This window comes from Peromyscus eremicus, chromosome 1 (genome assembly GCF_949786415.1).
Source record: "Peromyscus eremicus chromosome 1, PerEre_H2_v1, whole genome shotgun sequence".
NCBI lineage: Eukaryota > Metazoa > Chordata > Mammalia > Rodentia > Cricetidae > Peromyscus > Peromyscus eremicus.
Window position 1 is genome coordinate 67884668 of NC_081416.1, and position 25214 is coordinate 67909881.

The 25214-nt window shown below is 45.5% G+C and overlaps 1 protein-coding gene across 1 annotated transcript in view; it reads right to left on the reverse strand.

Moving 5' to 3' along the window:
- Window positions 1–25214, reverse strand: part of Dock1 (dedicator of cytokinesis 1) — a 514332-nt gene that overhangs the window by 395202 nt on the left and 93916 nt on the right. Inside the window, exons 14-21 of the mRNA XM_059265078.1 lie at window positions 22260–22384; window positions 20831–20929; window positions 19885–19957; window positions 14698–14801; window positions 13777–13960; window positions 8966–9063; window positions 4075–4164; window positions 3654–3754 (exon numbers count right to left, since the gene is read on the reverse strand). Of these exons, the coding sequence (XP_059121061.1) occupies window positions 3654–3754; window positions 4075–4164; window positions 8966–9063; window positions 13777–13960; window positions 14698–14801; window positions 19885–19957; window positions 20831–20929; window positions 22260–22384 (874 nt within the window). The remainder of the gene's footprint in view (window positions 1–3653; window positions 3755–4074; window positions 4165–8965; window positions 9064–13776; window positions 13961–14697; window positions 14802–19884; window positions 19958–20830; window positions 20930–22259; window positions 22385–25214) is intronic.

The following is a 25214-nucleotide window of genomic DNA, read 5'->3' on the forward strand; positions in this document are numbered from 1 at the left end:
AAGATTTCTCAGCCTTGTGCAGAATACCAGGAAACTGGTGGCCCCCAACCCATCTACCATTAATGACGGAACATGGGAGAGTCAATTACAACTAAGAAATATAAAAAAAGGACCCAATTCAAACAATGACACATACAGCAATATGGACAAATCTCAAAAGCATTATGTTGAAGGAAAGAGGCCAAGTGCACAGGAGTACATGATGTCCCAGAGAAGATGAAACAGAGCTGTGATATAGAAATGAGAACACAGATGCTTCTCTGTGAGTGACACCAACTCTGAGACCAAGAGGGGTCTTCCTTGGGTGTGAGACAGCAATGTGTTACAGTTATCTTGTCCCCAGTAGTGGAAACAAGGGTGAAAAAAAAAAAAAAAAAAAAACAACTGTCTGAATTCATAAAATGACTCTTCCTACATGTACATTATTGTAGCAATGAAAAAGCTTTTAAATTTTATTATCTTTAAAGATTTGTTTATTTTTATGTGTATGTGTGTGTACACATTCACCAGTTTATATATACCACGTGTGGGCAGATGCCCACAGAGGCATCAGGTCCCAGGGAACTGGAGTTACAGGCAGTTGTGAGGCACCACGTGATGCTAGGGATGAAATTCAGTGCCTCTGAAGGAGCATAAAGCACCTGTAATCACTGAGCCATTTTCCCAGGCCTACTTCCTGAATTTTAAGCAAGCAAAAATACCACAGTGTATGGTTTGTGGTAATGGATCAGTGGGTAAAGTGCTTGCCACACAAGCAAGAGGTTCAATCCCCCAAACCCACTGGAAAAAGCCAGGCATTGCTGTAGCATATGCTTGCAATACCAACACCGGTGAGGCAGAGACACGAGGATTTGTGGGATTTACAGGTCAGTGAGTCAAACCAAATCAGTGAGCTCTAGACTCATTGAGAGGCCTTGCCTCAAAAAACAAGATGGAGAGTGGAGAACCCCTGATATCACCATTTGATCTTTGCATGTACACACACCTACACAGACATATGTAGATATACAACACATACACACACACACACAACTTCTTTAGATTTCTTTAAAATTTTTTAAATTTTTTATTTGAGGGAGCTGGAGAGATGGCTCAGCAGCTAAGAGCATTAGCAGCACTTCCAAAGGTCCTGAGTTCAATTCCCAGCAACCACATGGTGGCTCACAACCATCTGTATGAGATCTGGCGCCCTCTTCTGGCATGTATGTTTATATTCATATAGAGCACCAGATACATAAAATAAATAAATTTTTTTAAAAAAAGAATGTGAACATTTAAAAATTTTATTTGATATGTATTTTTTTTTTTTGCTTTCATGTATGTCTGTGTACAACATGTGTGTCTGGCACCATCATAGTCCAGAAGAAGGCATCAGATTCCTGGAACTAGAGTTACAGACTGGCAGATTCATTGCTAAGGAACCAAAGTTTCCTTAGAATCAAGATTTTTATTGTTTTAGAGGCTGGTGAGATGGCTCAGTGGTTAGGATCACATCCTTCTCTTCCAGAGGAACCAGGTTTGGTTCCCAGCACCCATATAGGGCAGCTTACAAACTGCCTGCCACTCCAGCTCCAAGAGAACTGGTGCTCTCTTCTGGACTCCACAAACATCTGCACTCACATGCACATACCCAAACAAATACAGACACATGCAGACATCATTTAGATTTTTCTTTTAAAACTCTTAGGGAAAAAAGGTTCTACTGTTTTAAATGCAATGTCAAACATGTGGGTCCTATTTTTTATTATGTTACCTACATATGTGTTCTTATTATTTTTTACTAACTCTCTTGTAGTTAATGTAGAAAACAATGGATTAGCAGTTTATCAAAACATGGTAAAAATAAATATCTATTTTCCAAAACACAGACAGGACAGACACAACAGGAGGCTATTGATTCTTACCTCTATTTCATCTAAGCCTAAAGATAAACATGGTGCTTTAATTTCTCCCATTGACTAATTTCCCAAAAACTAAACACACGCACGCACGCATGCACACGCACACAAGCACACCACTTTTTCTCAAATGGGGTCTCCTACTGTCTTACAGACAGCAGATGTCTATGCATGTAGCAGGGTCCATCTTCCTTTTTTCCACCAGTGAGGATACCAACCCTTCTCTCAACAACCAAGCACAGAAGGCTGAGGTCCACACCAGGCAGTAGATACTCCAGGTAGAACTCAGCCCTGCTTTCAATACCTGAGTTCAAGTAGGAAGGCTACTCTCAAAACAGTTGATGAGTCATGCTTAGAAGGAAAACTTTGAAATCAGCTTTCAGATGGAGACCCTGCTACATGCATAGACATCTGCTGGCCTCATCCACAATCCCTGAGTAGCCATGCTTGGTCACTAGAGCAAGAAGACACCTCAAACTGTTTCTTTCCCAGAGAATCTATGAGAAAATGTCCAATATGCCAACCCACAGGACATCTTCACTGAGCCAATAGAGAGCTTTAAATAAACATTAACGGAAGACTAATAAAAGGCTCATCACAGCTTGCTTTGCAGGCTTCAAGAAGTTCTACAAATGCCACCCTTGCCAGGAACTCTGTCATAAACAGGCAGGACAGGACAGGAAGGGACCTGCAGAACAACACTGGGTTGGGCAACCCACTGGATTCACTGGCTGGTATCACTGGGCCTTGAGTTCACAGCTACATGCAGGCTTTTCTTTAATACAGGCTTTTACAAAGTCTCCTCAGAATCATAGATGGGGCCTTGGACTCATTTTATAGACTCTAACTTCTAAGTGTGGTGTTCTCAAAGAAATGGTGTGTATAACCTTTTTTTTTTTCATTTTCAATGCAATTACACAATACAAAATTTGAATGCATGTCATTAAATCCCAACATGAGAAAGCAGGTAAATGAACCTCAACAACTGCTTAGTGCTTGCTGTCTAAGGAGCAGGGTTTATTCTGAGCACTCTAATAACTCATTCAAATTCTCAAACAAGACTACAATTTTTTTTTTATATAGACAAAAAGGCTGAAGGCCAGAGAGGTTACACAAATTGCCTAAGATCACACAATTTATAAAGGACAGAACTGTCATTTAAGCCCATGTATCCTGCATCCAGAATTGTGTTAACAAACAGGAGGTAACCTGCCTTGCTGGCCCAGGCCCTATACATCCCCTGTGTGCTCAGACAGGGTTGGGGACAAAGGGCCCAGATGGACAGAAAAAAAAAATCTAAGTAGTTTAATAGCTAAAACTTGTGTAAGAAAAGGGAAGACAGACTTTACGAAGTAAGGAGACTGGTTGAAGAATACAAAATTGCATTTTATGTACACTAAAGGACCAATCACCTCAAAACAGACACACATCCATTTATTCATTCATCAGCTGCTTGCTGGGGAGCTGCAGCATGACAGGTGCATGCATCCATAGATCAGCTTCATCGAACATAAGCACAAATTTTCAAAGATAAATGGATGGTATGGAGGAGAAGGAAGATTCATTCCAGAACAGGAGGCTTATTTATCACATATCTCTTCCAACAAGATTTTTAGGTCTGTTAAGAAGGAAACAATGATACCAAGTATATGCCAGCAAACCCAGAGTTTGGAGTCAAGAAATGTATGGTCATAGGCCAAAGTCACAACATCAGAGAAGGCAGCAGTAGTTTTCAAGGAACCCAGGAGAACTCACGTGTAGGCCAAGGTTGCACTGAAGTGTTTCTTAATGTAAGTCTCCAGAACAGGATTAAAATGCTGAAATTTCCTATCAGCGATTAGTCCAATGATAAAGACCTGTCAATGGAACCAAAACAGTCTCAGTGGTGGCACAAGGAAAACCATTCTAGAATCTTCCTCTGTGCCTTGAGGAAATAAGCTGGAAATGTCCCTGCAGAGGCCATTCCCAGGTTTGTATCTCCCTACCCGCACAAGGGTATTAACATAACTATAGTTTCATATTCAAAGTATCTTTGCACTCCTCCAGGCTTCCGCTTTGATGGACTCTACAACTGAAAGGCTTTCAAGGTGACTGAGATGGGTCCCTTCCCCCTTCAAAGGCTGCAGCATGAAAGAACACCGCACCCTCTGAGCAGATGAAAAGGAGACCCCCTTACCAGAGCATCAAACACCAAGGTATCAAACGTCTCACTCTCAGAGTTCTCCATCATGATGTTGAAGAGGGCATCCAAGGTGTCCTGCAGGAACTGCAAAGACACAGAGGTCAGTGAACAGTCCCTGTACCCTACCTCCCCTAGCCTATGACAACCATGGTCTCTGGCAAGACTCCACTTAGCCACCTTTCCCCAGCCCTGGATATAGAACTTAAACTTTGCAGCCAGGAATGGTGGTACACACCTGTAATCCCAAAACTGGGGAGGCTAGGGCAGGAAGATTGTCCAAGGTATATAAGGAGTCCCAGGCCCACCTGAGCTATGGAGCGAGACCCTGTCGCAATAAATATATGAGTTAAGTTCTTGAACTACTAATTTCCAAGGTTTTATTAAGGTGGCAGGTGAGTGAGGCAAAATTTCATATGACTGAATTGCAGACAAAAGAAGGTCACCCTGGGCCAAGCAGAGGAAGACCAGAGCTGGAAAATGCCCTGTGTCACCCAACTCTACACAGAGACCCTTCTCAAGCCTCCTCTTGCATATTTTCATCAGGACGTATCAGATTCATCTATACAAGCCAAGTCTAAGAGGCCATGAGTGACAAGAAGATGCTATAGAGCACCAGGTTTCACGTGAGCGAGGAAAGACCTCCTACCAACGGAGCCATCAAGAAGAAACTGTGAGCGTATTCCTGCAGCTGAGGAATGAAGCAGTGTGCTGGAAAGTGTTTACGGACGACCAGTAATTGATGTATTGTTTGTATGGTCTGTTGAAACTCAAAGAAACATGGCCATACAGGAAAGCAAAGGCCATTCAATTAAGAAAAAAGTTAGACTTCAAAGGTATGTCACCCTAGAAGCCATCAAATCCCACATCCTAAAAGAGGTGTAAAGTGGACTAGACCAGTTTATACTGAAGTAGTGAGATCCCTGGTGGTGGAGATGCCCAAGAATAAGGAGAACGACATATGATACAATATTGGCCATAAAAGGAACAAAGTATAGATGCCTCATCATTAGTCAGGAGGAACACACAAACTGACTCCCACGCCACACCCACTATAAAGGCTATCACCAAAAAGGTGGACAGCCGTTCAGTGTGGGAGAAGATGCAGAGAAATGGGAGGAGCCTTTGTGTATTTACTGCTGGGAGAAATATAACATGGTCCAGGGGCTCTGGAGAGCAGCTTGACAATGCCTCAAAAACATAAACATACATTAACCCTATAACTGAACAACAGCATTCCTAGGTACACATTCCAAACAAAGGAAAACATAATGCTCACACAAAATCTGCCCATGAAGATCTGAAGCAGCACTGTTTACAACCGGAAAAAAAAAAAAAGTGAAATAAATGTCCATCAACTAAAGAATGGGTGAACAAAGTGAATGTTTTCTATCTACCTCTCTGTCCTCACAACGGACTGTCACTCAGTCACAAAGAGACATGAAGTTCCTAGGAAAGCTATAGCATGGATGCTCTGTCCACTAACTGAATATATGTGAATGGAAGGAGCCAGACACAGAAGCCACACTGCACAATTCCATTATATTAAATGTCCAGACTAGACAGACAGAGAAAAAGAAACTAGACAATAGGTGACAGAGACTCTGGGAAGTGATGGCTGACAGCTTTGAATTTCCTTTGTGGGTAAAGAAAGTAGGTATTTCTTAGCTAGTCCTGAGAACTACACAACTCTATAAATATACTAAAGCTATTGAACTGAACAGAGTAACGGGTGAAATCTTATGGTATGCAAGTTGTATCTCAAAAACAAAACCAAGAAAAGAAAGAGAAAAAAAAAAATCTGTTTTGAAGGGTCAGGTAGGTGAAGTGTCGCACAAGGAGAATCTCAAAGGGGTGGCTGCATCAGATGCTGGGTCCAGACTTTGAGCTGTCCCGCCTACACACCAGCACCCATAGGCTCTGGTAGACAATACAGGGGATCTTAAATGTCACAGCCTTTTGAAGACTGGGGAAGCAGGCCCTAGGAACCTGATCCCAAACTGGTGGTGGCTCCCACTGCCAACCCAGGCTTCGTGCTTTAAAATTAGAAGACCTGGCAGAACTGTGGCTCAGGGAGACATGAGTCCTGGTTGTCTGCCACTGTGCTACCCAACCTCTATGACACAGAGAAAATAGTACACACAACTGGCAGAAGATACACAACCCTCTCCATCAAGATCTCCAGTCTGGACATGACAAGATCTTAATCAACTCTGATTATTTGGGTCTGTACAACCTTGTTACGTTCCCCATCATTTTCAGATTGTAAATCTTGGCAAAGGTCAAAACTCCATGCCATCTGCTAACAGCCCAATGTCCCTGCCAACAGGCTCCCTGGGTACCAAGCTCATCACAGTTCACGCAGACTCCCTGCATTAGACCTACCAATGGTACTAAGACAGATGACAAGGCTCAGAGTCAGAACTGGAGAGAGCAGAGCCTCCTTCTCTGGGCACAGCACCTGGAAGTCAGGGACAAACATCTGGAAAGCATCCCCACATACAGTCAAAGGCCTGTTGCTCAGACACCTCCCCCTCCCCCTCCCTCTCTGAGTACCCGGTGAAGAATCAACAAGCCACCTTCATTCCCCACTTTTGTGGGAATCCATTGCTCTCCCTAAACATACAAATTTCTTTCTCAATCCATCAAATGCTGCTCAATCCATCAAATCCTCCTCCACCAGTTACGAAAATACACAAGAGAGTCATGGGATAAATAGAATACACCCCACTAGCTATCAAGAAGAAAGCACCCTGGACAACCAGACCCCTCAAGTCCTGCTGACCCTCAAGACTGCATGACGTAGGCAAGTCAGTTTGTCTCTCCAGGACCAGCATGGGTGAGGTGTGGTGGCAGAGGGGAAGGAAGAGTCAGGCACACCAGGTAAAGCCAGGTGAGGTCACCCCAGCCCAGGCAGGAGAACCAGCTCACCGGAAGGAGGGAGAGAGAGGAAAACCACTACCACGGATGAACATTCAGATAGAATAATACATTGGCTATGGGGAATAGAGAAGAGGACAAGATGATTCTAGATTTTTTTTTTCCTGGTGTGACACCAAATCAACAGAAGTACAATGAATCTGTGACACCGGGACTTCAAAATGAAAGACAAAATTTCATTAAATGCATGTCTTTTAAAGTGCGTTCATTTATCCACCCCGGTTTCCATCTGAACTGGGGATTTAGAACCCAAGGAAGTATAAAATGCAATTAACGTTGTCCAAGCCATTGGTATGAGAACAGGACTGAGGAGATGATTAAAATTTTAAGATTAGCGAGGGTACGTTGGAGTGGTTACACAACGGATGCAGGAAAGTAGTGCAACCAAATTAATTCACGCTGAAGTTAAGCACATTGCCGGTTAATTAAGGCCATTTTAAGTAATTAATTTTCCAGAGATAAGGCAGTCCCCTACTGCACACTCCTCTCACAGAGGGTGAAGAACTGAAGAGGACAAATCAGGCAGTAGAGAAATGATTTATGAAACACCACAGGCCACTGGCCAGCTTAGTGGCCCCTGGCCCAGAGGGATCGCCCTGACAACGATAACATATTTGAGCAAGGGAATGGCATTCAAGCACCTTCTATGGAACCTGGGAGAAGAACCCCAGGTAGAAAGGATGTCAGAAGCACAAACTATTAGAGAATAAGAGGGACAGAACTTGATGCTTAAAGAAGCTGGGATCACTGCTCGGACACAGGCTTCCAGGTCAGGACACCAAGCGGAGAGGGTCTACATAAACAGCAGTACCTATATCATGCAGAGTCCCTGTGGAGTGCTCAGCTACAAATCATACATCTATATCATATCCCCTCACCAAGGCTGAGGGGCCATTGGAGATGAGGGAGCAGAAAGATGTTAAAAGCCAGAGATCAGAAAGGTCCAGAGTGAAATAGTGTCTTCTGGATGGGACTGTTAGCTGCTCTCATGAATACACGGCAGCTGTGATTGTCTGCACAAGATCAGCATAAGATGAAGCCAGATAAGCCCCTCCTACTAAGTGAGGAGCGGTGGATAGTTGATGGTTTCTCAGGGAGAGTTTGTTTTCTTTAAGGTTGTGGCTCCTGGTGGATTAACAAAGCTCCAGGAAATGGTTCCCTGCCCAGGAGTTTATGGGCTTCACAAATTGGAATTTATGGGTTCTTAATAAATTTTTTGAAAAAGACATGAACTAGGGAAGGGGAGTAGGGAGGTGTGGGGACGAATCTGAGAGGAGTTGAGGGGAGGAGGAAGGTGAATGTAATAAAAATATATTGTATGAAATTCTCAAATAATGAAAATATTTCAAATAAATGCATACAAAAACAAACAAAACTAATTAATATCTAACATTTCTCCAGAGTCAAAACGTGAGGCTAGAAGATGAGCTCAATGCCACACAGGAAGGAAATAACCAGGTCAGACTCTTGGGGCTCATAATATTTCTACCACACACAGAGCTGACTATCCATGTCATTCTGAGTAACTTGAAGAATCATGAGTTAGTAATAAGAATGGTGACAATGACCTTGGTAAGAGTGAAACAGCGCAGTACACACAGACTATCCCCCATGGGTTAAAAGCAGGCTACCATGTCCCATGAAACCCCAAGAACCCAGAGAAGAAGAAGGCAATGTCATGGCTGAAAGAGGCCACCCAGCACCGTCAACACAGCATCAAGAACTCATCAAAAGAGGAAACAGCATCTAGCAGCAGGTGGATTCAAAGCCCATGCCTTCCAAGTTAAGCCAGATAGCCCTTCCGAAAGGAGCCCAGCAGCACTGCACACACATAGGCTTAAGTCACTGCCGAGAGACTATAACCAGAATCTTGCACTCCCCGGGGGTCAGTGCATGATAATGGAGACAAAACACATGACCAAGCCTCCCCCCCCGTAGCCCATGTTACCTTCACCACCTCACCACCGTCCACCTTCATCAACTGCCTCAAGTTCTGCTGTAGAAGGTTGGTGTTGGATCTCCACTTCAGCAATCCCAGGAGGTCCACTGCAAACAGAACGCAAGAATCAGCTCCCCATTCCCATGAGAACTTCGTCTCAAATTCATGCCGCACGTGGAGTCCTCTGCGAACACTTCTCAAAAGAAAGCGCAACTCAATTTCAAAAGGTTCGCCTGTTAAATATTTCATTACTGAGTACCAACATACTTAACACCAGGGAAGCTGAAGTCATTATTTCCAGCCACATTTACCAGGAAATGATGTTCATGTAGGAGCTTTCAAAATGCATTTGAGAACCAAAACAGGGGTAGTGTTTCCCACCTACTGGAGACTGCTGCCAACCACCGTAACACTTGAAAGATGTTGCCCACCCAGAAAGGGCTGCCAAGGCCTCGTCCCCCAAGTAGCTTTTCCTGCTCAAGAACAAATATCTACCTTTTTTAAAATAAAATAAAATAAATTTACGTCCTGAAACCGCAAGTTGAGCAATCTGTGGAGCCACAAACCAGGAGGAATTGAGAGTTCTTCTTAAACAGCTGCTTGCTGCCCTCAAAGCTGTTTGTAGTAGAAAAGGCCAAGATGGAATACACTAGATCTTAAAGATCCAAAGGAAGGGAGCACATCTGTATTAGAAGTACATGTTTGTGAGGGCATGAGGGGAGGAGGGGTGTGTCCGCAAGTGTATGTGTAGAGGCCCAAGGTCAACCTTGGGTATTTATTCCTCCTCAACCATTCTGCATGTTGCTTTTTAAGATAGGATCTCCCACGGAATCTGTAGTTTAACTCAACTCAATGGGCTGGGCAATGAGTTCCAGGAATCCACCTGCCTCCACCCACCCACTCCCAAGGGCTAAGGTTACAGGCACATGCCTCTGCTTTTATGTGGGTGCTAAGGACCCGCATGATTTCTTCATGTTTGCACAGCAGGCAGTCTACAGACAGAGACATTTTCCCAGGCCTCGGGTTCTTTTTGTTTTGCTTTGTTGTTAAAGCTTGAAGGATTTTGCTGAAGACATTAAGATGTTCTTTAAGGTAGGAAGACAGAATCTAAGTCCTGTCTAGGGAAGCACACGTGCCTGCACTCCTTCACCTGCGGTTTTTATCACTATGCCATTACTTGCAAAAATGCAACTAGCAAACTGCATCTAATCTACTGTTTATGTGCATCAGGAGCATCAGCTACAGAAGAGACTGCAAGCACCAAAATAAATAAATAAAAACGAATAAATAAAGTCAAGGCTCACACTAACACTGAAAGCAAGCATATAATTTTGGATCTAGGTAAGAATTCGGTAAACAGCCATGCATTCTAATTTCAGAATCAAGCCACACAAAAGCCATCTACAGCCCATACAGATTTTCATGTATTTCCCATCACCTCGGGCATCTCTGAGGACTAAAAGAGTAAAGAGGGGGGGGGGGGGGGACAGCGCAACAGCACCCACGTACACTGTGGGTTATGTAAAGCCAGCTGAGTCACACAGTATCTACAGCACACTGGGCAGGGAGTTTCCTTGTTTTCTTGTCTGAACAGCGGGTACAATGCTGCATAATTTGCAGCTCAGCTAAGAAGAATCCAATGATACAACACGTAGGCAAGCTTATCAAGACACGCAACACAAAATGCGACCAGCAGCAGCCCTTCAATTATGAAAGGAGCTAGAAATTTGGGGAGGAAGTTGACAAGTTGTCATTTCTAACTGAAAGCAAAGTAACAAGAAAGGATACGTCTTATCCTGACACACTCCTGGTCCCAGGGTTGGGGGTATTTCCATCTCACAAGTAAGTGATCAATGTTTCTTTAATGATGACCAGTGAACGTCACTCATTCCAAGTTGGTGTCACATGTGATACGACTGGCCTGAGCCTGAGTTCTATATTGCAACTTTCAATTTTTATCCATTGACTTATTCTTGGGTTTTGTACTTTTGTTTTATTTTGTTTGTTTGTTTGTTTGTTTGTTTGTTCTGTTTTGAAACAGGGCTTACTAGACAGGTCATTATAACACATGGACTGCCACTGTGGGTTCTGTACTGCAAATATGAGTAAAAAAAAAGTTCAAAAGAGTAAATTAATAGATCATCTCATGGAGTGGTGCTTAAGAAAACAACTTGCCCCACCCCCACAGAGCTACTAGTCAGAAAAGGCCTTCTTTGCTCCATCCCATATTCCCAGGGACTCAACACAGTTGGATTCATAATTATTCTTTGTTTCATGAGTCCTTTCTCTCTCATTACACAGTAAGCTAATTGAGACGAGGAATCACATCTCACAGCTCTTTTCCTATCCCCTATGGCAGCCTACACAGGGCTGAGGACAGAGATCTTTAATACAAACCTTGATGAATAATTCAGCCTCTGCTTTTTTCCCTAAGTAATGGAACTTTGCAGGAACAAATTATGGTTTCAGGAAAATGATTCCCTCAGAGGAGAATCTGGGACTCCACACTCAGATGCCAACTGGGGCACCCCCCATCTTATATACTCCTGGTATGGCACAATCCCAAAAAGGGGTATCAGTGCTGGCAAGAAATGAAAGCCAGATTCCTCCTTCTGTTCAGTGAGCAGCATCACTTTGGAATTTCCTTGTTGCTTGGCAACAGCTGCTGCTGAGACCAGGGCTCTCTCCCTGGGTACCAGGGAGGGAATCACCCTGCAGATGGTGAGATTCAAGGAGCTGGAAGGTGAAAGGAGGAATCCACACACCACCCTGGGAGGTTTCCTCCCCCTACCGCCCACACTCTCTCTGGAAGGGATGTGTGGTTTCAAAAAGATGCTGTGGATGAGACTTGTTTTGAAAGAAAATGATGATCAAATTTCAAATAATATCTAGCAATCAATACATCTGGAACATGACCGATATATAAGACAACGGCTTCCTCCGAAGTGAAAAGTGACACACAGCAGATCTCAGCACCTGCTGAAACACTAAAGCACCACATATAGGTGACCCCAATGATCCAACTAGGGACACCACCATTAGCCTGCATTAAATCAAGCACAAACACTAGTTTGTTGAGCATACCCACAAGAGTTTTATTCCTAGCACTGGAACATTCTTTCCACAGCCGAGTCACAAGCTGGAGCCCACACAGCTGACTCATGTACCCTAGGCACCAAACTCCTGCACATCCTCCCCTCCCCCACTGCTTGCACAAATCCAGTCCCTCTGGGAAGGAGTTTCATTTGCTGGTGGGGATTACCGCATGGCAGGAAGTTAGGACCCTTCAGAAATGATTCAGAAAACCCCATGATGACTTAGCAACCAGGAAGCGTCCAAATGGCCCCAGAGTATCAGTCGTCACAGCGACCCAAGCAACCCAAAAGTGTCTGGTAACTTAAGCCCCTCACTAATACTCAGGAAGCCAGTGGTGGGAAAGCACCTCTGGGTAAAGCTGAGAAAGAGAGACAGAAGAAGCAGACAGAGAACGTTTGGAAGACATTTGACCCAGGACTGGCATGCCTAAGCCCTCAGGACTCCAACATTTCTCCCCCCCAGAGTCCCATCTTCCAAAGGACAGGGTTACCTCTGTGCTAGGTTTACCCTGTCAGAGTCCAAAAGATGCCTGCCCCTCAGCAAATCTCAAACTCCAGCCATGACTGACAGACAACATGGAGATGTGATTCCTGATAATGGCAGACATTAATAATCACAATTCACATCAGGCAGTTAAGAGAGAAAAAAAATTGGATTTTCAAGCTCCATTTCAAGAGAGCATAAAGTCTCTGCACAGCTATGATACAGCCACATTAGGAGGATGCGGTTTTTAAATGAAGGATTTGTGCGGAGAGCCTCTGCCTCCTCCAGACGGAGTCACAGCAACAGCACTGGTGTGCTCTGAATAAGAAGTGTCTCCACTGGACTGCTGTGCTTCTGGGGAAGCGGCAAGCAGTGGGAAATGAACTCAGCCAGCCCAGGGACAAGGGGAACCCGCTGGTGAGTGACCTGCCACATTAGGCTGAGCTGAGTGTACGTGCATCAGCAAAGAGGCCTTATCTCACACCACCAGGGGCCTAGAAAATGTCGGGCAGACCAACTTCTCCAAAGAAAGATAACCTGGAACTATCTCAAGGAGAAGCAAAGACAGGGGAAGGCACAAAGATGGGAGGCACCTTGCACCAGAAGGCTTCACACCAGACGATCTACATACTAGTCAGAAAGTTCTGGAAGCAGATGTGATTCACATGGGTTCAGAGGACCTTAATTAAGGTCATTTCCAGGGTTAAGATAGGACCAAGGTTCAACTCCATTCTCTGGTCTGATTTCAAATCTTATGTACTTCCCCTGATGCCTTGTTTCTTTCTTTTGTCTGGAAAGTATCTTAAAGAGGAAGTCCAGAGCTGGCAAGATGGCTGAGTGGGTAACAAAGCTTGCTTGCCAACAAGCCTGATGAAACTAAGTTCAATTGCCCAGTATCCACAGAGGAAGGAGAGAACCAATTCCTAGAATTCTTCCTCTGACTATGACCACCACCACCACCACCACCCCGCCGCACACACACCTTAAATAAATACATGTTTAAAAATAAAAATAAGTCCTTTCATTGTTTAACCTCCCTGCAGAGTTAATCCTTAAACAAAAATAGAAGAGTGAATTTTAAACTATGACGGATGCCACCTCCTCTTCCCGAGTGCACTGACATCTATGTGGGTCCTTATCAAAGGACAGAGTGAATGACGTCCACGCACCCACAGCAAACGCCTCCGCTCAACCAGCAGCCAAAAGGGATGTGTTTGAGAGGGAGGAGTTCTAGAACTCACCATTCTGGGTCAGTTTGGTGGAGCACACCAGCGTGGAGATCTGGAAAGAGTCCTTGCTGATGGTGCAACTCCCCAGACTCTGCATGCCCTTGCCTGTGGCCGAGTGGCCCTTTTCTTCCAACTCCGCCTTGGTAGAAGGGAGGCTCAAGTATGTGGCTGCGTCTTCCAGCTTTTTGGCTTCAGCCTGTGGGTTTGATCATACAGTATGTCAAACAACACTCATCGAGGCCACCATCCAGGTTACACATGCTTTATTGTGTTGAATCCTTTCAAGCTTCACACCCCCTTCTATGCTGTGTTCTACGATGTCCTTTAACAATGTTCCCGCTTCCTGTGGATTAATTCACATCCCCAGCCTTCATAGACAGCACCGAATGTGTTATTGCCTGTCATCTTCTCTCGTTAGGAACAGCAAAAGGGCTGGTCATCATAACTGCTCATTTACATAATTAAATGTAGCTCAATGCTAGAGAGCAGCTCTCTCCTCCGGGTGGGAAATGTCAGCTGTGATGTTCATCTTGATCGCAGGCTTGGCTGGAGTGAGAAGCTATCGGAGTTTGGTAAAGCACACCTCTAAGTGTGTCTATGACAGAGACTTAACCAAGAGGGAAAAGTTACCTCCTGAAACCAGGTGCGCCCGAAGATTAGAGACTCTGAGGGAAGAAGAGAAAGTCTACCTCCACTGTACTCTCTCACTCGGCTTCCTGGCCACGATGATGTGAGTTGCCCCATCACATCCTCCCCATCACGAAGGACTGAAAGCTCTGGTATCTGTACCAGAATGCACCCTGCCTCACTTTAGCTGTTTTCCTCAGGTATTCAGTCACAGCCGTGTAAAACTAACAGCTCAGTTCAGGTGGCAAAGTCGCAAAGGAGCAACCACATTCAGTATCCCCAGTGTCCCAGGAATGATGCGCGTACCTTGTAGACAATAAGGTCATGCTCCCCATCTCTCAGGGTGGTCCCATCATATCTCATCAGCTTCACAAAGGCCAGTGCGAAGATTTTCTCAGATTTATCCTTAGCTACAAAGGAAACCAATAATCACCCTCCACAACACTTAGGACAAAGTGACATTAGCACGTTCTACCAAGGACACCTTTATGAAAACCATCACTACACTGCACTGGTGAAGCCAAAGGACGACGGAGAGAAGTGGACCCCAGTCACAACGAGGAAGATTGTATCACGGAAGGGGCAGCTGTCCTCAAAGCAGTTCAAACACTCAATTCCAAGCCCCAGGGAAGAAGACACTGTGGACTGTGAGAAGCGACTGACTCCAGAATAAAGAGCAGCAAAGTTCTGCAGAAGGCTACGGAGGAAGGCCCCTGATGCTACAATCCCAGAGCGATAAGGAACAGCCAAAGTGGACGTGGCATGCTGTGAGCAGGAACAAAGAGAGACTAGGGTGTGAACAGGGGTAGAAACCTAAGACATGGCAAAGGGCCAGCGCAGGGAAGGAAAACTCACCGTTGGGGGCCTGAAGACCTGATTGGAAAATTCTAATGCCTTTAGCAAGAAAGTACAACAGCCAGACCTGTGTGTGGGACTCATGCCCCTCCCCTTCATTCAAGTTTCTCCACAGCATTTAAGAGTCAGTAGCCCACCTGCTCATACATGTTCTCTGCATCTGATGGATTTTTCTTCATTGGTTCTCATCACTGGCAGATAAGTGTGTAGGGGAGGGGACTTGTCATTATTATTGCTAGTGTCAGTCTACTGAGCCCTGGACTCCAAAGGTTTGCGAGTATACATGTGTGTCTGTGTCTGTGTATACAGGTGTATATGTATATACATGCATATTTATATATAAGTGTGTATGTATTTCTATGTATGTGTGTGTGAACACATGTGTGTATGTATATATATATCTATATATATATATATCTATATATGTCCATATCTGTATGTCCATGTGTGTGTGTGTGAGTGTGTATGTTCATGTAGGTATAGGTATGTGTACAAAGGTAGGTGTGTACATGTGTATATGTGTATACAAATGTATGTGTGCATATGTTTGTATATTGTGTATGTATATGTGTAAATGTGTATATGTATGTATATATATGTGTGTGAGAGTATATGTGTGATTGCATATAGGTATATATGTGAACATGTGTATATGTGTATTGTACATGTGTATATGTATCTTATGTGTGTATGCACGTGTGTATATGAGTGTATATGTGTGCATATTTGTATATGGGTGTATATATGAGCATATATATGTATATATGGGTATATATGTGTGAATGTGTATATGTCTTTATGTATTTTTTTACTGCCATTTTCCAGTGTGTGAAATAAAACCTGGCAAACAATAGCTACTCAAAAACTACTAACTCTAGCTGGGGAGAGGACCAACAAACAGGTAAGATCTGTTAGGCCACAAAGAAAGCAAAACCCGGAAGCATGCACAGGAGTAAAGGAACAGAGGCCCTGTGGGTGGATGGTCAGAACAGGGGTCTCTGAGAAGGTGGACAAACCATGTGACAGGAAGAAAGAATGCAACACAGAGGTCAAGTGGCAACGAGGACCCAGCTCATGTGGGGACAGAAGACCAATGTGGCTGGTGAGTGGGCAGTGAGGCCACACATGGCAGGGACAGGGAAGGTGGGGACACAAACAGAGTCAAGACTAAAGAGATGAACTCCACAAGCTGCCACCTAAGCATGGCACGCAGACACTGAGGTGCAGAGCCAGAAAATGTGTCAAAGGTATACGTTCAAAAGTCTGTTTGGACAGGAAGGGATAGAAGAAGACATGGAAGAAGCACACATCCATCTTCCTCCAGTAAAGGGGCTCAAAACTCTCACCCCAGGACCTCACTTCCCCAGAAGTCATACCTTACTTATCCTGATAGTTACACTACCTTTCTTCTAGGCAACAGGGGCTCAGTAAATATGGCTAATGAGTTAGTTAAGGACAGTCAACCAACCAAAAACTAGAGACATAGAAATAGAAGAAATGCATCTTACTAATCTAAAACGCACCTTCCTGGAGGGGCAGCAGGACACGTGAAAGACACAGTGTCTGAGTGATAAGGACCGGCTCCTGCTAAGCTTGAGTCCTCAGGGGAGCAGCAATCTCTAGACATACGTTCAGTGGCACTTATCAGCAGACAGCTTCTACTAAGCCTACCACTGACTGGCACTAAAAGGGGGCATCGTTCATTAACCCTACATCTTCAAAACTCAAGGAAGGGTCACTGTCCATCACATGCTCACTAAGAGCCATCACAAAGTAGATGGATTATTCTCCCACAAACTCAGAGTCCTATATAGCAGGAACCAACATATTCTTGAAGAGTAGCCAAGGCTACCCTACCCACACAAGCCTGCTTCCAATTCAGAAAGACTCAGCTTCTAGCTAGACCATGAAGACACATCAACAACACATGAACCAGTATGTCCACATGGCCAACAAGCTGCCAGCAGGGCATGTCCTCACACGTCAGCACCAAGCTTTCTAGTCTAACCTAGATCATGGCAGGAGACACCCCATCACTTCTTCTTCTCCATCCCCAGCTCCAAGGCAGAAAGCTTGTATGTGGCTAGTGGGCAGCAAAGGGGGACAACATGTCCTGAATTCCTTCCTTCTCTGACCCAGGCTGTGTTTACTCCTGCCCAGCTGTAGAAGCCCCTATGGTTGCCCTCAGTAGCTGGCAAACAAGATCTCATGAGCGCCACGTTTACAATGCTCAACATGTCTCCAGAAGCCCACAAACTGTGGCCTTTGAGACTTCATTAATTATGCAAATGTGTTTGGCATGTCAGGTGATAGCATCTTGTCTATAATGAATACCTAAAACTGATGAGAAATACAAGGATTTTGAAAGTTAGCATGCTAGAGATCTTCCTCTGCCCTGGTATAATTCATTGGGGAATGAGTTTGTTAAGAAAGTGGCTCTGGAGTAATTCTGACACAGTCCTCTATGCAGTCTAGAACTCTTACCCACTGGGCTTCCTCCACGGAACCAGGAGGTTCCACAGCCCCTTACTGGCCTTGGGATAATGTGTGTCCAGGAAGCCAGGCCTGCTCTGCATGGCCTTCCCACCTTCCCAAGAGTGCCAAAGCTCTTCCTGCTGCCCCCTCAGCAAAGCTCTGGCCCAGACCTACAGCACACCTGGGCTGCTGAACCTGTGCAGGACACACCTGTGCCCAGAAAACCCTTTTCACCAGCCCCCATCTGTCCACACCCCACTTCAGGCAGTGCACATCTTAGTCCTGGCTACAGTTCCTCAGGTGGTCCTACACACTAACATCACGCTGCCACTTAGCCCATCGTCTACAAGAGGGGAGCCTTCCTCTCCTTGTTAAATAGACAGGTGCTGACAAAAGGCTAGGAAATGGAATTGGCCTTGCCATTTGCCACTGGCACTGGAGTGTAGCACTAAGGCATGGGTTCGACCCAAAGCTCTTTTAGAGGTCACTAACTCAAAAGCCTCTACCGAGAGTTCCACATGTATAACATGAGAAATCAGGCCAGGAACACTGACTCTGGGGGCTTCTGGTGAGGTTTGATCCAAACAACACAGTGAAGCACCGATATCAGCTTCAAGATTATGAGTTCACAATCAGTAACCCTGCCCATCATCCTGGGGTTTCAGCCATCCAGGGCATCGTGCACACTGAACAGAATTTGGCCTTCTGCCTGCTGCCCCTAACATGGCCTAGCCCTAAGGCAAACACAGTGGTGAAACTCCACATCTCTAGCTGGCCTTCACTAACCTGCTTCTCACCTTTAAAGTGACCTCTGATGGCCCTTCAACCCCCGAGCTTCTCACACTGTTTGGCTATGACTGGGAGAGGCGGCTGCCATGCTCTCCTTCTGTCCCACAATGGTCCATCGCAATGGTCCCCTGGCTGTTTTAGAGTCTTTGTTTAATCACTTCCTGGCCTTGAACACCCTAAGTAAGCACCCTTATAGGCTGATACTCACATATGGCTCTCCAGATCTTCAAAACCTATGCCCTCTCCCTCCTAACTCCTCCAAATGACAGCAGCCCAGGCTTCTCATTGGCCCTACCCAGAGGACTACACATCTCCCAGCAATAAGCCTCGGCACATGTTCAGCCCCCAGGCCACTGTCCCTCACCCTGCTGTCACACACACACCTGACCACAGCGAGGGTCTGAGCCCCCAGAAACTGTCAGATGGAGACAGATGAGCACTTCAACACAGCAACAGGGACCTCATCTGAGGCACACTATCACGCAGGTCACTCTTCTCATACCCAACTCAGTGTCACACATTTCATGCAATTGGAGGACAGGAAGTAATTGTATCATCCTTCTGTGATAGCTTAGTGCGATGTTTAGCATGGGGCTACATCTTTAGCAGGCTCTTAATTCAACCAATGTGATGGGACCAGCCTCAGTAGTCAGTGAGCAATTCTTTCAGGAGGGGGAAAGGGAAGATGTGAGAACAGGTCCCCTCATCTAGGCTTGGTATCAAGGTCAATGTTGCACCAATGTCTAGGAGAGCTCCAGCTAAGCTCCAGCAATCAAGAGCTATCAACAAAGACAAAGAGGGTTCAAGTTCTCCATTCTAAGACAAAGAGCACCAAGAGGCAATTTTCCAAATGATCGGTTGTGCTTTCGTGACTTTCCTAAGAGACTGGAATGGGGTAAGTAAAAGAAGAAAGAGGGCTGGAAAGATGGCTCACAGTTATGAGCTCCTACCAAGGACCTGAGCTCAGCTGACAGAACCCACAGAGGGCAGCCCCCAACAGTGTCCAACTCTAGCTCCAGAGTATCTGAAGTCCTCTTCTGTATCCACTGGCACGGCACTCACGTCCCCAAACCCAAACTCAGACACGCACACAGAAATATAGCTAAAAATAAAATCTTTAAAAACAAGGAAGAGAGGCATGAGGAAGAGGAGCAAGGAGCAGGTGCACAGACCATCCCAGACAGAAGCAGAAAAGGAACTCCCCTGAGATCTGGTCAGTGATGTTCTCCAGGGACAAGTTCAGGTGAAAGAAATGGCCAAGGAGCCACGACATCACTGTAAATGACAGCCATGTCCTAAAGCCATCCAGAGCAGGTGCTGCCTGCTAAGCTTTTCCCTTGAAATCAAACACTGATAAAGTGGCCCATTACTCACAGTCCTGCGAGGATCTATGGCGGAAGGTAAATCGAAGGTGACTCCGGTTCACATCCTCAATAGGGATGGCCACCTTGAAGAATCAAAAGGGGACATGTGAGTACCTCTCCCAACATCCTCTAGCAGGAAGTGCTTAATTCAGCCTAGTTACTGGCACCGATAAACATTCCAGCACCAGAGCAAGGGAAACACTGTCTATCTTATCCTTATATGATTTCCGCCAAAGGCAAAATGTCTTTTGAAAATTTAAACAAGATAATATTGTGAAGGACACCAAGCCAACTCTGCTAGACAGCCAGATATTTTTTGGTTTTAACACTCAGATGCACACTGCTCAGATTCTATTTTTGAAAGTCGCTGTCTTCATTGTAGCCCCCACATAGAGGTATCTACATCCCCTCTGCAGCTGCAGCAAGAAAGCTTTCTTGTTATGTTGTGGCCAAAGAACAAGGCCTGATGTGTGCTGCCTTCGAGCAAAGACTGCCCCTAAGGTTCATGTCAATATCTCTATCCCAGAGCCCACCCCTTATTTTCTGCGATTCAGATTCTTGGGGGTGAGAAGATAAACCACAGTGGGTACCGTGGCGCTGTGGATAGGCATTCTGTCAATACCAGAAGAAGCAGATCCTCCTCTCAACAAAAACCCACACATGCTGGCATCGCCACTTCTGCCCACTTGGTACAGAGGCAGGAGGCCACATATACACCAGACCCAAGGTGAGAAAGATAGCATCTATCCTGAAGATGTAACAATTCATCTCCATCGTAATCCTATCTTTACCTATCTTTATATTGGAAGGAGATAAGGATAAATCTATTAGAGGAACTACCAGGGAGGGTCCTTACACAACCTTGAACAACTTGGCTTCGTGTAGTGTGAGGGAGGATTTCACACTCAGCCCCCACCACCGGGGAGGGGATGAAAATGACCATAGAAACACAATACCTTGAGGGTCTCAAACCAGCGAGGCTGCTTCACTTGGTAATAAATCACTGATTTGTACTCTGAGATGGCCTCATCACCAGCACCAGGGAAAATCACATGCTTTAGGAGAAGATACGAAGGAAGAGTTCAAGTTAGGGCTGCTGAGGTGGGTAAAGGCAGTTGCTGCCAAGCCTGACAACCTGAGTTCCATCCCCAGGACCTACATGGTGGAAGGGGAGAACTGGCTCCCATATGCATGGGCATACACAGGCATACACACACACACACACACACCTCATATACGCACGGAAAATGATTATATACATATTAATGTTTATATACATATATATTTGTATATATTATATATGAATGTATATACGTATATAATACATATACACACATACATTTAGTTTTAAGAGTGTTGACAATGTCGCGCCTACATATTCATTCCTGTTGCACCCACCAGAGGAGAGGAAGCAATCCAAGGTGCCAATAAAGCACTGCATTTGGTAGGGATTCCCAGTAATGAAGGGGCAGGTCTGTCTGTGCTAGCGGCTGGTCTAAACCACAGTCTCAGACCCTGGAGGTACAGACAATTGTGACACACAGGGCTAACCTTGACTACCACTTCTCCTGTCCCCTCCCCAACTCACTTTGAGTTACAGTCTGAGGATACTTGCCTGATCTACTCAGTGGGTCCGGAAGCAAAGGTTGTCCACCAAACAGGAGGTGGCAAGACTCATCCCTCTAGACATGAGCACTGCTTGCCAAGCTTCAACCAGATTCATACCACTGAAGCCTAAGAGGCTAAGGCCGTATAGCTCAAGGCTTCTAGAGATATGAATGACACCAGACAAGGCCAGACAGGGAGAAAAGGTGTGAGCCCTGCTGAACACAGCTGAGCCCAGGCACAAGCCCAGCCACAGCTGTCCAATCCAATGGTACCTAGAGGGATACCTGCTCTGCTCATCAGAGGGAAGCACAGGCTCTGGGCCACTCTGGTAGAGTCTAGCCATGGGGAGGAGGTACTGGTCACCTCAGTCATGTGAGTTACAACCTGTTCAGATGATCCTACAAGCCCACATCACTCTCTGACCCTGAGCAAATAGCTTTATTTCTTGGATTCCATTTCCTCATCTCTTAAATATTGAAAGCAATGGTCTCTGACCTGTCACTGTGGTTGCTAGGTCTGTAGGATTATGCCAAGAAATAATAACCCTTTATAAAAACTGAGCAAGGAGTGTGGTCAAGATCTACAGGAATGTCCTGAGACAGGCTGCTAGCCTGGATCCCCAGGACACAATGGCAAGCAGGAAAAAAAGGAGGCCAACACCAACACACACACCCCCAACAGATGAGATGAGACAGTCAATCAAGAACCTTAGATCCTGCAGCAAAGCCAAGGTGGACACGTGCAAAGCTGAACTTGAACTCAGCAAAAAAGAGATACCTCCAATCGCTTCCCATCTTCATCATAGACAGACACTGTCACCTCCACATTCTTCGCAGTTGTTTTACTGCCTTTATCAAAATCCCCTTGAACTAACGTCACATAGATATCATTCCGAACATCACCTGGGGGAAAAAAATTATATCCTTAATAGTAATCCATCATTCATAGTGTAACCATGAATTTAGCCAAATTGTGGGAAGTGCTGCCTTAACGGAATATTATAAATACTGTATTAGGTAGTTCTGAAATATTTCCTACAAAACAGTCTGGGCTTCTAAGGCATGGCAAGACCAATTTGCATCAACTTCACTCCTGCACCTCCGTGAAGCGCCCAGAGTGGCTGCGATGCCACCGATGGAGCTACAAGCACCCAGCCCCTTTGTAGCATCCCGTGATCAACAGAGAACCTTATAAGCCCCCCATGGGATATCACTAACTGACACCGCCTGTGTCCTCAGCAGCCGGCTCGCACACGCAAAAGAGAACTGGCCAGGCCAGCTTCCTCTGCTTTCTTTGGACTGTTAGATTTCAAGCCTTGAACGAAAAGCCCACTGAGAATGAGAACAGTGAGCCAGGGACAGGCGACAAGTCACAGAGAAGTTTCTGTGCGGTTCTTCTCTTCTAGCAGCCATCAGGACCCCAAGTGGGGAGAATAAAACAAAACTATAGAGTGTGGGGGAGAAGGTTGTTTGGTTTTAGGTTTTTGTTTTGTTTTGCTTTATGATCTTGTAGCCCAGGAAGGCCTCCAATTTACAGCAATCCTCCTGCCTCAGCCAAGTGCTGAGATCACAAGGGTGCACCACCACGTACAACCCCATACATTTTAGATTAATTGTGATGAGGGCAGACTAGAACAAATGAACTGGGACCTCTTTCTGTTGCAAATGTGTGACCTGGGAAAACTTCAAGCTTCCTTAGCACCATGATGGAGAGGAAGCATCATTACTGATGGCTTGTTCCCAGGCTGCCTGGCCCCACCCATTCCCGACCCTGCTCTGCACAGAAGAGCTGAGTACAACAGACCCCTGTGGTGGTTAAGGATGAAGACTTCTTAAGGGGAAAAAAGCCTTTTCTTGCTTTCTTGTTTTTTTATTGTGCTTTTTAATAAAAAAAAAAAAAAGCTCTATTTTGGCTTTTAATGTATCCAACTATTAAATTAAAGTTGCATTTAAAAGTCATTATTGTAATGGTCCCAGTGGGTTGCTCCCACAGTCATGGAGGCTGCTCAGGAGGGAAGCACGGCTGCCATGGCAGACACTGCCCACAAGAGAGGTTAAAAAGACTGAAGCATAAAGTTGGGGGTAGGGGCTAGGGTGGGGGAGGGGGTGGTAGGAAGCAAGACTTCCCACCCAGGACCTACCATTACCAGCTGTGGGACCTCAGTTAAGCCCCTTCGCCTCCCGGGCTAATTCTCCACTTAACAGCCCCATTGGTGTGCCACATGTCAACTGTATGTTCCTTAGCCTGAAAATTCTATCAGAACACAAAAACCATAATCTTTATGTGTGTGCTATGCGTACACAACTGTATGTGCAGTTGTGTGTACATGCAGGTGGAGGCAGAGGACAACCTCAGCTGTTGTTCTCAAGGCACCATTTGCCTTGTGTTGTAGGACAGAACCTCTCGCTGGCCTAGGACTCACCAATTCAACTAGGCTGGCTAGCCAATGAGCCCCGGGGATCTGCCTCTCTCCAATGCACTGGGATGCAAGCACATGCAACCATGGCCAGCACTTTCGAGGTGGGTTCTGGGAATCTAAAACTCAGGTCCTTGCAAGCATTTTACTGTGTGAGCTCTCTCCCTAGCCCCTGAAACCATAATCTTTTATTTGAGGGCTGTAGAAGCGTCCTAAAAACCTCGGCAGGCAGAGAAGTAACACGGGCTACAAGGCCTCCAGGGGATGAAGGCCCACAGCCTCCCGCCTATGTTCACCATTCCTGCAGAGATTTGCTTCTGAGTCATCACAGCAAAAAGGACACTATTTGCAGTGGAGAAACCTCACTGAAGGGTGCCACATAGACCTTCAGCAAAGGCTGGGCTCACTAGAGGAGGAAGTTAGTTGTTCGAAGATTTGATTGGATGCCTCCACCTTTCCAGTTCCATGGATAACTCGACTTCTTCCCTTCTTGGATCCTTCAACACAGATCCAGGGTAGCATGGGTCGTGAGCCGGCAGAAGGGTCAGCAGGAGTGCGGTAGCACATGCTCTCCTACCACCCAAAGATACATGCCTCCCCAAGGCGGATGAAAAGGGATAATGGAAGGTTCCACTGTACTAAATACGAGAGTCTGACGGAAGAACACACGGCACTGTGGACTTGGTGCCCTCGCCTGGCCAGTGCTTACCCACCCAACAGAGAACAAGGGGGATTCACTCCAGCTAGAATCTGCCTCTCTAGCAGCCACTCAGCATGAGGAGTCTTGTTCTTGACCAGAACAATGGTCAGCAGCAGCATGGGTTCTCCAAAAGCCAACAATGGGTTCTCCAAAAGCCAATCATGTGATGATACACTGAAGAACTGGATTTAACTTTGCAAGCTTATCTACTACCAGGAAAACCCTATCAGCATAAGTAGGAAATTCCCAGTTTTCCCATTGGATGGTTCAGAGCGTTCAGAGTCATCTTGATGGGCTCCAGAGTTACCTGGAAGATGGGCTCTGGCCATGCCTGTGGGAGATTATCCTGATTAAAGTTGATGTGGGAGTATCTATATTAACTGTAGGTGGAACCATTCCCTAGGCTAGGCTTCCTGAACCATATGAGACAGAGGGAACTGAGCACTAGCTTGCATTCATTGCTCTCTTGTGTCTGCAGATGAATGTGACCAGCTGCTTCATCCTCCAGCTCTCCCGACTTCCCCACCATGTGAACTATACTGTGAATGCTGAGCTAAAAGAAACCCTTTCTCAGCAACAGAAGAGGAGCGACATTGAGACACCTGTAAACATGAGG